General features: G+C 33.1%; 2 protein-coding genes across 3 annotated transcripts in view; one reads left to right on the top strand and one right to left on the bottom strand.

The window, feature by feature from the left end:
* LOC142350892 (polyadenylate-binding protein 2-B-like) overlaps positions 1–13,701 on the bottom strand; it is a 442,128-nt gene that overhangs the window by 14,952 nt on the left and 413,475 nt on the right. The window lies entirely within an intron of this gene.
* LOC142351162 (trypsin-like) lies at positions 489–2,703 on the top strand. The gene is made up of 4 exons (XM_075403277.1): positions 489–931; positions 1,324–1,465; positions 1,918–2,079; positions 2,411–2,703. The coding sequence occupies exons 1-4, from the start codon at positions 587–589 to the stop codon at positions 2,602–2,604; spliced, it is 843 nt and encodes a 280-aa protein (XP_075259392.1). The 5' UTR covers positions 489–586; the 3' UTR covers positions 2,605–2,703.

The raw sequence follows: 13,701 nt of genomic DNA, 5'->3' as shown, positions 1-13,701 counted from the left end.
AAAAACAGACGACGAATGCAATGATTCAGTAGTGATGCATTATGAGATGTTAAGCCACGAACTTTCAATAACTTCGAACTGCTTGCTGCATTCACTAATAACGAAGACTTTCCCATCTTGAAATTAAAATACTTGTCATAAAAAGAACTTATAATCCCCAAAATTTCCACTTATCTTATTTAAGGCTTTTATGTTAAAATGAGTTACAAATATAGACTTAATCTCCTACAAAATCAAACTACCCAAATGACCAGAATCGTTTTTTCGTACAAATCACTCACGATGATCAGACTCTAAACTAGCTTGCAACGTTCATGAGATCTACTGAGATAGTTCCATTTCAAATATTGATTTGACCGTTATCAGACCATTAAATGTTTCATACTTCAGTTTTATGGATTTGACTTCTAATCTGTGAACTAATATATTGCAGCATTTGTCAAAACTTCGATTTAATGAGTATATAAACATCATCCGCAACAAAAACCTCATTTATTCCAGTTTCAAAATCCTTTTGCTTATTTCTTACATTTGCAAACTTTAAATATTATACTGCAACACAATTCTAACTTCCCAATTTAAAAGAATGAAATTGAGAATCAAATTGATTTCCTTCTTGGCACTTTTAAGCTCAAATCCTACTATTGGGTTCCAATTCCGCTTTCCAAGCAGCGACTTTGATTTCAACATCACTGGCCGAGGTTCGAGTCCCATCGAGGACAAAATTGTCAACGGAGTTCAAAGTGAACCCCACGCGTACCCGTGGATGGTGAACATACTGTTCTTTGGAAACATCCATTTATGTGGGGGTGCCGTGTACAACGAGAGGTATGTGATCTCGGCAGCTCATTGTTTTCCCGGAGACATGAGTCCTAGCAGTTACACTTTGGTGTTTGGAGATTACAACCAGAAAGAAAACGAAGAAGGGCAGGTTAGTTGGGCAAACAAAGTTATTTCTTCTTCAACATGATTCTTCAAAAACAAAAGCAGGACCAAAAATGTACTAAGTTTGGTGCAGTTATCACCAAATATTAGGAGTCACCATTTTTTAAAACGGTAAAAGAATTCGACAAAAAAGTTAAGGAACTACAAAAAATTAGACGTATAAAAATCCGCCGGTTTGAAGGAATAAACTTCAGAAGTCGAGAAAAAGGACGTATCAATCTTTTCAATTTCCAGTATACCCAAAACATCAATAATTTTCAAACTGTTATCGAAAAACATCACATCAAAAAACATCCAACCCAGGAAAAGAACAATGAATCAAATCAATAAGGTTTTAATCAACCAGCAAATTTTGTTAACTAAAATTTTTCCGACTAGGTGATGCGAAGAGTGCAGTCGGTGAAGAAGCACCCTGACTTCAATGAGAATACGATGGACAATGACCTGGTCATTGTTGAGCTGAGAGAGCCAATCGAATACTCGGACACTATCCAACCAATCACAGTCACATACTTCCCAGGTAACACAGTCAAACTTCTTACAAAAAATTATAGAACGAGAAAAAGGCTAACAATTCAGCTGAAAGTTGTTAATCTAAGGCAGATTTGTCAAAAAAAGAATAACTGCAAAGAAAGGGATAATGAAAGATCAGTACCACTATAAGGCCCGATCGATGCAAAATTCCAACTGCATAAGTCCAATAAAAAAGCCTCATAAGTGAATCACATAGCAAACTGCCAATCTTTTCAGACACCACATTCTTGAAATGAAAGAGCTCTAATAGATGAATGTAAATGACTTAATCTTATTTTAAGATTAAGTCTGAATCTTAGTTCCAAGAAGGAGACAAGCACTAATGATTTTAATTCTACAAAAGCTGAGGTTCAGAAAATTATGATAGTGCTCACTTTAGTGCTCGCATTCCGCTTAGAATATCATATTTTGTGATATCGACTTAAAGCTTTATTCCAGTCTACGGGGGAGAGACTCTAATTGTGACTGGGTGGGGTAACTCAGAAGGCACAATGGACGAGAACATTCTGAACGAGGCGTCTGTTCCCGTAATCGACAGAGACACTTGCAACAAGGCAGAGTGGTACAACGGAAAGGTCACTGAGAACATGATATGTGCAGGTTAAAACGTCCTAATAATTTTTCACATTGCTCAGCAATCCAGGCAGGCACTAAACGTAGTAAAATGCTTTTCTATTGTTTCAGGCCATGCTTTCGTGTTTTACTCAAATGATAGCAAGATCTTAAATTACGAAACCATGTGCAAAATAAGAAAATATACATTTGATGGAAAATCTAAGTAAGTTGTACGCAATAAGACTATGCAGAAAAATCTCACGCACAGACGCTAAAAGTTTTCGCCACCAGTAGATTCTACTAATGTAAGGATGTAAACTTTTCACAAATTTGTATAACGAGCCAGAAAATGTCAACTGGTCAACTTCTGATTCAGGATTCGAAGAGGGCGAAACAGACAGTTGCCAGGGAGATTCGGGTGGTCCTCTAGTTCGCGAACTACTCGGACAGTGGGTTCTACAAGGAGTAGTCTCGTGGGGCAAGGGATGTGCAGAACCTCGACAACCAGGAGTCTACACCAATGTATACAACTATCTCTTGTGGATCCACGAAAACACCCAGCAAAAATGAAAAAAATAATAGACATAGAAAAAATCGATGGTAAAATACTCGAATAACGAAAGACTGAGAAATTCAAGAAATATAGCAATAAATTGTTGACACCGCAAATTTTTGTTGCTCGAAAGAATGATCGAATTGATTGCCTGGTTCACTTCAATTATCGATTTTTGCGCAACCAATGTCAAGAACTAAATTGTATTCAAAAAATGCCAAAAACAAACCGAACCACTATAACTTCAACCAAAATCTGCTACAACAAAGACAAAAGCGAGTTAGTAATCTATTCTGTGAAGATCGAATCTCATACTGCTGCAGGTTGGAAATTCAAACTTGGTTCAAAAATTTTCCTGCTAGTTTTTGTGCTGCCTCTTTATAAGCAATGCCTGTCCGCAAGAATTTAAATAAAAATCACTTAATTCCAAACTTTAATAATAAAAAATGTGTTTCAAAATTCCGCAGTTTGAAACTATCAAGGAGAATTATTTGATGATAATGATAAACAGCATAAATAAAAAACACAATTGAGTTGCAAATCACTTTCGAAGATACATTGCTTTAGAGTCAACCCAATAAATATCAAAAATTTTAACTACTTTTAGAGTTGCAGTCACGCTAAGATGAAAAATTAGCATTCCTCAAACAAAGATTTCATTGGAACACTGAAACTACTCTAATCTCGTTTTTCTTTTAACTTGATCAGCCGAGTATTCCGATTTTTGATAGCTAGGCTAGGTTTTGCATTTTGTTGGAGTGGAAGTGTTTTGTCAAAACAACGTCTATGTTCTTTTGATTCCAAGTCAGTAAAGCCTGGATAATTCCGGGCGCAAACGCAGGCCTTGTATTTTATAAAACAATTTTGATTTGAACAAGGAGGCACGCTAATGTGCGTTAGCACATGATGTTCCCACCGAGCTCATCCACTTTTTTTACTTAATTGTCAACAAAATGAAGAGATAACAAAAGAGATGTTTGATTTTAAAAAAATAGTTACAAAACCTAACTACCATTTGAATTACATAATGCCATGCCTCATTAAAGCGCTCACGAGATCTGCCATTGAAAAGACTACGAGAAAAAAACAACAAACATTAAAATAAGCAAAAACAAAAATTTCACGGCAGAAACCCAATATCTAAAAAAGCACCTAGTAACAACGTCAAAATGCAATCAAATAAAACCAAATTTAGCTTTTCCTAACTATACAGCAGATGGATGTTTTCCTTAATGAGACTAGGTAACAATTCGACAAAGAGAAGAAAAAAAATGAGGTTAAAATCAAAAATCAATCAACATTTTTTTAATAGATTATAATAATTTCAAAGTCTAAAAAATTTTTAGCTTATAACGAAAGAATTTTTGATAAATTTACTAAAAAGTCATTAGGAAACAAATGGGACCTGTCATTGGTTAGACTAAGCAATAGGAACGGACTAAAGACGCAGAAAATCTCGAAAATTACGAACAATTTGCAAAAACACAAATTATTGAAGCCATTAATTTCATTAGCTATTATCTGAACATTATGTAATTTTAGTTCAGTTTCTATTAATACTTTTTCAGTTATACAGAAAGAATAAATCTGTTCACTTGGGCCACATTTGAAAATCATTGGGATCTGTTATTACCTGAATGTGCTAAAAGATGAGAAAAAGAAACAAATACACCACTCACAATATTTTTATGAAAACGCATCTTGTCCATCAAACAAAACATCAGTTGAGACATAATATCAGTAGACGTGTTAATTTTTGAAATTCAAGGAATTGGTTGCGACCTCTCAATGACGAGAACAAGATACAAATTAACGAAAAGCACAACAAAAAACTAAAAAGTTTGAAAAATGTTTGAAAATGTATAAATTAACAAACTTTACGACTATTCGCAATAAACTGACTGCTTCGGGTAACATCATTCAGTAAATCGGCAATTACAAGTTTATGAGACCGGTCAGCATTTTACGGCTACCTAAAGAATTAAAAAAACAAAAACAGCAATTCAAAAAAAAATAAGCGAGAAGAGTCAAAGCCTTTAGAGAATAAACTTTTCAGTAAAAACTTTACTATTTTCAATCATTTTTTAGCAGCAATGGGATTGGTTTTATTGTTACAAAATGACTTGAAAAACAACAAACTTAAATATATTAAAACCACGAAGTTTTTTAGAGAACGACTATTGGCAAAGCAATTCAATTCAATAGCTTTCAATGAAATTGAATAAACACACTAGTTCTTCCTCGATGGGAGGGCAATGATATTTTTCATTCATAAGTCATCGATAACTCATCACAATAAGTCGTATGGCAATAAAAAAAACATTAAGACCACGAAACTTTTGAGAAAACTCATGGTATCAACGTCTTAAAATTAAATAGCTTTCAACCGAAGCTATTAAATAAACTAAATTATGCCTAGATGTGACAAAAAAGAAAGTTTGTCATTCAAAAATAATCAATAAGACATTACAACATATCACTGACTATGCAAACACCAACCAATACAGGCAAAAACCGAAAATTCAGTGGAGAAGTGCAAGAAGAAAGTGTCGAAGCCATTTAAACCAAAAGTTTTCCCTGAAAACTTTAGCTATGATCCATTGAACCTTTCAGTTCAAGAAAATAGGTTTAAGATTGATTAATGTTCAAACAAGTTTTCAAAAAATTTTTTTAAAGACTTAACAGCCATTAAATTCAAAAGCTTTCAACGGAAGTCAAAAAATACGCTCAGTTATGCCACGATTTGAGTAAAAGGATGTCTTTCATGCATCAAAACATGTCTTATGATAATGAAAAAAAAACGAATACAGGCAAAAATTTTCGTAGAAAAGTGGGAGAAGAAAGTGTCGAAGCCATTTAAACCAAAAGTTTTCCCTGAAAACTTTAGCTATGATCCATTGAACCTTTTCTAAGCCAATGAGAGGCATTAATATTGGGATAACAGGATAAGAGTTCAAATGGAACAAATAATACGAAATGTCCAAAAATTTAAAAAAATTGAAATCTTGTGGCATTGAAGTCAACCAATAGTTAGAAGATAAAACCTCTAACGAGATTAATTTTGGTGGCAGTAGGAAGGAGGGGGTCCAGTGATTACTGAGACTGACTTACAATTCACAAAAGTAGGTTTATGATTAGTTAATATTAAAAACAAAATTCGAAGATTTAATTTCAAAGTCTTAACAGCCGTTAATTGTCCACTCAAAGCACTAGATAGGTTCACATAATACTCATTACAAAACCTATTGCACTTTTAATCAACCAGTTTATGCCATAGGATTCTAAAAATTTTGTAAAACCTCATAAAGAATTTTGTTCATTGGATTCATTTGATTGTAAATGAGGTTTTTCATTAACGGAACCTCGGTATGAAAGGTGACTGGTCTCTAGGTGACTGGAAAAAACAAAAAAAATGTGAAAAAAAGGCTCTCAAATAGAATTCAAATTTTTTAAATTAAACTTCCCTGAGACCAGAACTACTCTTTTTATTGCCTTTCGTCTATTAAGAACAAAAAATTGATTTATTTTCAGGCGTGAAATGTAATTTTTAATTAAAATTTTCAGAGAAAAAAATTTTAATTCAACAAAAATTCCGGTAAAAGTGAACAAAAGTGAACCGAATATCCCGTGTTCACATGAAAAATAAACATCGATAACTCCTTGAAAAAAATAAATTCCAAAAAATCTTTTTTATTTCGAATTCTACGCATGATGAGCTTTCTAATGATACCACTCACATTTCTCTACGAAGAATATATCGATCGGCCGAAACTGTCTAACCAAAAAACCATTTGAGTATATAGTTCCTCCCCCCACAAGTGGGGTCGAAACAAGAACTAACAAGAGAGTCATTTATGTGCGTTCGCACACAAAGTTCCGAACACCGCTCATCCACATTTTGGCATAATTTTTTTTACCAAATGAGGAACAGATAAAAAACTCCAAAAACCAAGTATTCTTTCAAAAAAAATTGGTGTAAGAACAAAAATATCGCCTCCAACGCAAATACTTAAATGGAGTAAAAAAAAGCCGCATTAGACTGATGAAATCTGCCATTATTAAGAAAGCGAGGCAAGACGAACAACACACTCAAACAACAACAAACAATACTTACATTCAAAACTTTATGTCCAATTTTTTTAAAACTTAATAACAAAGTCAAAATAGCGTCAGATAAAACTGCAACTGAAGAAAATAACTTTACTAGAAAGATATGGGAACAGTCCATATTACGCCTCGGTTACAATTAGAGAAAACAGTACAAAAACAGCAAAATTAATAAATTCGCTTATATTTTTGAGAACAATTAATTTCAAAGTAATGCAACAATTAGATATCAACTGAAGTTATCCAAATGTTTTATTATCACCGATGCATATATAGGAGGGCATTAAGGCCATTCTTTGCTCATTTTTTGCGGTTACAAAAAAAACAACAAATAGAGACAAAGAAAAGTTCAATTGAAACTTGTGAGAAAACGCTGTCAAGCCGTAAAGCGCCTTCCCCTCGAAAGCGCCTTCTTCGAATGCCAACAATGTGGTATGAGACCTCTTATTAATGAGACTACGTAAAAAGTTTACAAAAAAGAGAAAGGGATAAAATAAGAAAAACTTTGTTTTTCGAAAATAACAATTTTCAAAGTCACGAAAGCCATTAGATAAAAAATAATTAGAAAGGTTCGTTTATTCCTCCAAAGCCCTTGAGACCTGTAATTATTCAGAAAATGAACGTCAAAAATAGACAAGAAACAAAACTTAACTCATTTTTTTGCGAAATACCCGCGTCAGAGCGAGTTAAGTCAGAGCCAATTGTTTAAAAACTTCTGATTTTCTACATTTGCGCCAATATTCTCACATGTGATCTGTAAATAACGAGACCAGGTAACAAATACACTAAAACAAAAAAAGTTAAAAAGTGTTTTTTAAACAATTGTTTTCAAAGTCATGAAAGCCATCAGCTATCTACTCAAATCAGAATATATGCTCATCTAATCCTCCGTTAATGCCAAGGAGACCTGTCATTCTCCAGGAAATTTCATATGAATAAAAGACAAAGTGACAAAGACAGTTAAAGACAAAAGAAAAAAAAAACAAACTTCGAGGAATTTGTGTCGAAGCCGTTCAAACCTTAATCTGTACATTTAAAGAACTTGATTTGTTTAACTGCGCCTTAATTTGAACACCAGTAACGTGTTATGTGAACTGTGAATAATGTGAAAATGTGAAGAAACGAGAAAAATTGGACAAATGCCTAAATGTCAAAAACTTTGTAAATTTGATTGTATCAAAGCCAGAAAAAAATAACTTAACGCTTAAAACCGCAATAAAGATTAAAAAGTAATTCAGTAGCATCCTTTCTTTGCTGACAATAGGCTACAGGTTGACCAAATTAATAAAAAAAAAGAGTGGCATAATTCAAAAAGCCATTGTTTATTCAAAAATCAATTAATTTTAAAAGTCAAAACGACCATAAGCCTTCGAGAAAAAAACTAGATACATTATTTTGGAACTGTTTAGGAAGCCAATTGAATCTATCACCAGTGAGCTTAGAAAATATTCAAATCAAAGCTCACTGGTGATAGATTCAATTGGCTTCTTTAATAAACAAAAAAAAGATCGATTTTTTTTTTAAAATGACCGACTGATTATAATCCGAATTATTTTTGGACTTATTAGTTCAAGATTGGACCAAAACTAGCTTTGCTAATGCTGTTTGACCATTATGAACACTTAATTTTTCGAATGTCATAGATAATTACTGCGTTTTTGATAATCAACGAATAAAGAGCATAAAACCGCAAAGTTTTAATTACAGAGCACTCGCAACGGAGGTTGAAGTAGAAATAGCCCCCTTTTGAGTCTACAAAAATTGCGTTAGTGGTGTTCGTCCAATAGGAACACTTAATTGTTTCGAGTGGTATAGATATAAATAATTTGTTACAACAAAAATCAAAGTTCAATGCTGCGATTTTGATAATCATCGAGAAAAGCTAGCAAAAAACGGCAAAACTTAACTTCAAGAGCACACTCAAAGGAAGTGGAACTAGGGCTAGCCCACTTTGGAGTTAACAAAGAATGCGTTACGGGTTTTTGGGGCTTGTACTTCTGGCAAATTTAATCAAACTTGACCAAAGAAGCTTATTTTGCAATTTTTGATGAAAAAGGCCAATTTTGAAACATTTAGCCGACGTTTTAGCCAAAAATTAATCAAAATAGTCAACCAAACTTTTGTCTTTGAAAATCAAATCAACAATACTATTGTTAACAATTTTAGCATATTTCAGCAAAATTGACTAAATTTTAGGCAAAACTTCGAGAAAATGTGAATAAAAATATCGCAAATCAGTCTCAATATTCATAAAAATTTAAACCCCGATAACTCGCTCTAGAAAAAGAAATTCAAAAAAATCTTTTTAATTCCATATCCTACGCTGGACGGGTTTTTAATGATATAACTCACAACTCTCTACGCTGAATATATCGATCGGTCAAAATTGACTGAAAAAACCATTTCAGTATATAGCTCTTCCCCCCCCCTCACACGGACTCTCTTTCCCTCTCAGACAGACCACCTCCATTGCAGACAACAAAACATTCATTTACACAAACACAAGAGCGCGCACACACAAATACAACACCGACACCGAAAAAGATATTAAATTTTCTTGGCATCTGATCTTTGCTTAAGGTTTCCCACCGTTCATCTCTTATGTGTTGACTTTTTTACTCGAAAACTCGGTTTGTAATTCTTAAGACAATTGAACCGGCAATCGCAAAACTGACACTTATCAGAAATGAACTTTTTGAATTGTTTCAATTATTTTGTCACTTCTGATGTTTCATGAGCATAATCTGCCCACTCGTTTTTTTTCTGAGAACAACTCAGAAGTTTTGTTCAATTTTTAAACACAAGTTTTGCTTTTGAATACTAATAAAACCGCAATTTTTACAAGATAATCTAATTTCAGAAATTTTCTATCGTTTATTTGTTACAGTTTTTGCGCTCTGCCTCTAGTTGTTTTTAACATGTATATGAAAGATGAAACCTGATCATAAAGTCTAATTTTTGGCAGCGTCGAGGAACACTGCTTATCAGGAACTATTAAATTTTGGCCTTTTCTTTTTAAAGAGGTATTTTTAAAGAAATAGGAAATTTGATAATTTTTTGAGAACTGAAAAAAGATACCTTACAAGGTTGCCAGAACAATTTTTCAATTCTGCCAGAGAAACCGTTGGGACTATCCGAGAGCAACCTGTTTGCATTGGAGAAAACAACTTATACTGTTTGAACCAAAAAATATGCCGTCTTCTTCAAAAAAGAAAACAAAATCTAGAAAAGTAAGTGTACAATCTAAAAGGAAGTGTACAGAAAAATCATATAAACAGGAGTGTACACTTCTAAAAGGAAGTGCACAGAAAAACCAAACAAACTCACACAGCACATAAACCAACGAATGCCAACACAAATACAAAGCCCAACATCAAATTTTCCCCAGTCAATTTGTTACAACTCCAGGTTCTCCATTGTTCATTCAGGTCTTTTTTTCAAAAACACTAGGTGTGGACTTTTTAAGGCAATTATATCGGTAGCTGTAATTTTGACACTGAACTTCGCACCATTATTTTTGAAGTTTTTGGAATTCTTTTCAATCTTGATGTTATATGAGCATAACGAGAGAATCATTTTTTCATTGTCTCACAAACGTCTTACCAGTGAGATTAAAAACGGTTTTTTTGTTACTGGACAAACTTAAAGACGCAACTTGTAGCAAATATTAATTAATTTTTCTAATTTTTCATGATTTCTGACAGATTTGCACTCTTACGTCTTTTAGTCCAATTTTTAAAGCAACTAATTCTCCCTAAGAACTTCCTCTCCCACACACACACACACACACACACTCAAAGACCACCTCCATTGCCAACACAAACATTTATATACAAATACAAGAGCGCGTGGGCACAAATACAAACACCGACATCGAAGAAAAAATAAAATTTTCTTGTCATCTTTCTTTACTCAAGGTTCTCACCGCTCATTTAAGTCTTGATTTTTTTACTGGAAAACTTGGTGTGGACTTTTTGAGGCAATTGTATCGGCAATCGTGAAATTGACACTAAAATCAGAAGAACTCTTTGAAATATTTCGAATAATTTTGTCACTTCCGATATTTCATGAGCATATTCTGCCCTTTAGTTTTTTCTTTCAAAACTATGCAGAAATTTTGTTCCGTCAATAAACACAGTTCTCGTTTTGAATATTTTTAAAAGACCAACTTCTGGCAAGATTTTCTAACTTAGTAATTTTCTATTGTTTTAATATTTGTGACGGTTTTTGCGCTCTGCCTCTAGTTGTTTTTAACATGTGAAGGAAAGGTGAATACTGCTCGTAAGGTCTCTTGGTAACGTTGAGAAACATTGGTTATCAGTAACAATTAATTTTCGGCCCTCTTTTTTAAGAGTGTTTTTAAAGAGAAACGAAAATTTTATAATTTTTATGAGAACTGAAAAAATTTCTTCCTTTTCAAAAAACTTTTTGACAATCAAAGAAGGATTTAGTTTTTCAATCTACAGAACCCACCAAAGGCTGAAAAAGATTAATTCGAAGAGCAATTTCAAAATATAGAAGTGGAAAAAAAATTTATCGTTTTCAAAAAACTATGAACAAGTATTAAATTTTACGACCGGAGAATCCATAAACTCTCTAACTCTCAATTTCATCTGATTTTCATTATACTAAAGAAGATTAGTTCGAACTATCTGCTCGGACATTATAAAAAGACAAACAAAAAATAAAAGATTTTTTCATTTAATGAAATAGGTTCTTCACTTACCAATGGTTTTGAAAACAATCAAAGAGTTAGTTCCGATTGAAAGAGAATTTCTTACGAATCTCTAGAGTTTGGAAAAGAATACATTTCTCTGCTTTTAGTTCCAAATTTTCAAAGTATTTTTGCAAATTTGAGAGCTCTTGTTTGACTGCAGTCTTCAATTTACCAAAAGTTTTTTAGAGAGAGATCAAAATAGTTCTTATCATAGTTTTTAACAAGCAGAAAACAGAGAGATCGATCAAAATGTATTTTAAACAAAATTTTCAGAAAAACTACTGATTTTTTGAAAACTGTTGGCTATAGAGTTTGAATTGTTAATTTTTAGGCTTGAAACTTCAAAGATTTGATAAAAACACTCCATTTAACCTAACTGAAATTACTACAAAAATTTTCCTTTGTTTCTATCTTAAATTTCAATGCGATCTGTCTCATTGACAAAACTAGTGTAAATAGTAGGTCAATTTTTGAGCAATCATAAATTAGTGCAATAGCACAGACGCTTGATAACCTCGATGTTTGACCGCCGGATGCTGTACGTATCTATCTATTATCAATATAACCTTTGTTGATAAAATAAAAAGCAACCGCACGAATAAGCGTTCACCAAAAAATAAGCAATTTAAAATGAATATTCTATAATTACAAAAAAGACCAAAATCATGCAACTCGATCATTGCCTTTGCTTATTTAAATGAAGCATTACTGCAACCTCGGCAGTCCGTTGTCACATTATTGAAAACTGCCGTTTTGAGATACTTCCTCACATAATTTTTTGCTCTATTTTCTACACCAATCTCTTAAACGAATAGTGCTGAGAAAAACCTATTTAGATTTTCTCCCTCTGTTTTAAAAACGACGATCTCGAAAAGCTATATCGATAGCAGTTCTCAAAGATGACTTTTTTTTGTAAAATTATACCTTTCTGTACCTAATTATACATTTTTTCTATTGTTAAAGTACTATGTTCGAAAACAGAAGTTAACAAGGAAAAACGGAGGTAAATGCTCCAAAAAAGTCAAAATTCAAGTCATGAACAAACTTCCGTCAGCTAAAAAACATGTAGAATCTCAATTCTCCTCTTCGAGTCGTAAAAAGACACACACGTTTACAATAATTGCTTCTCATTTGAGAGCAATTAAGAAGTTTCAAAAAACTTTGAAAAATAAAAAAAATGCATTTAATTTGTAGATAGGCTTGAGATCAGCGTGTTGAATGCAAAGGGTTAAAATCGTAAAGGTAAAAAAACAATTGGGTAAAACGTGGCATCTTAGAACCAACCTGCTTAAAATATAAAAGGAAAACAGGGGCAGGCACAACAGGACATTAGAAAAACGAGAAAACAATTGCCAGAACTTTGCGTCTGGAAACAGACCGATGCTCAAAAAATGTTCTATTGAGGACATGAGCTCAGAAACCAAAATGGAGAAAAAACTAAAAACTTGACAAGGAATAAGAAAATGCAAACTTGCCTAATTTCTTCATGCTTGTCTTCAGAACCAAATTTGTCTTCCGAAAACTTACCGAACAACTAACTTCCAGGCTAGCAAAAATCTGGTAGCAAAAATTCAGGCTAGCAAAAATTCCGCACATACAAAAAACAAGCAGCAAGAAAAATTTGCAAAATTCACTAAAACTATTGTTTAAACTGGCATTAGCAAAAAAATATACCCCAGGAATGATATGAAATACTGGCACAAAGCCTTTACGAAATTTGAACAGCGGTAATTTCGAACCAATTTAACAGAAACCTCAAAAAACTACGAAAGAACGTGAAAAAAAATCACAATTGTGGGGTCAGAAACGTTGAAATACCATTTTACTTTAAATTTAAGCCTCCCTAGGAACATAACACATCAAGCACTTTAAAGAATGCTGAAACCAGCTAAGGGCTTCCAATGAAACTTAATGCCCACTGCGCTTTATCTGTTTATCCCGTTTTCAAAGCTCAAAGTCACGGAGAAATGATTGAACACAAATTACAAACTAAAAGACGGAGTGCCAATAATATAGCTGGCGGATTGCCATAAAATAATCGCAATAGCTTCGTAGAAGTGCAGTCTCAAAAAGATTTAAAAAAGGACAGACTAAAAAGAAATTCAGTATTTTCATTAAAAACTGAAATGTAAATTTTTGATTAAGAATCTGTATAACTAATTAATGCTTCTATTAGCTGCTCTTAAATAACCTTCAATGAGAGTCATTAAGCACTCACTTGACCTTACCTCTTTGAATTAAAGTAAAGAAGAGTCATTTTCAGAGGGAAGTCATTTATAAGAGTGAGGTT

The sequence above is a fragment of the Convolutriloba macropyga genome, chromosome 12 (genome assembly GCF_964194025.1).
Source record: "Convolutriloba macropyga chromosome 12, txConMacr16.3, whole genome shotgun sequence".
NCBI lineage: Eukaryota > Metazoa > Xenacoelomorpha > Acoela > Convolutidae > Convolutriloba > Convolutriloba macropyga.
This window is presented reverse-complemented; position numbering and strand designations above follow the sequence as displayed.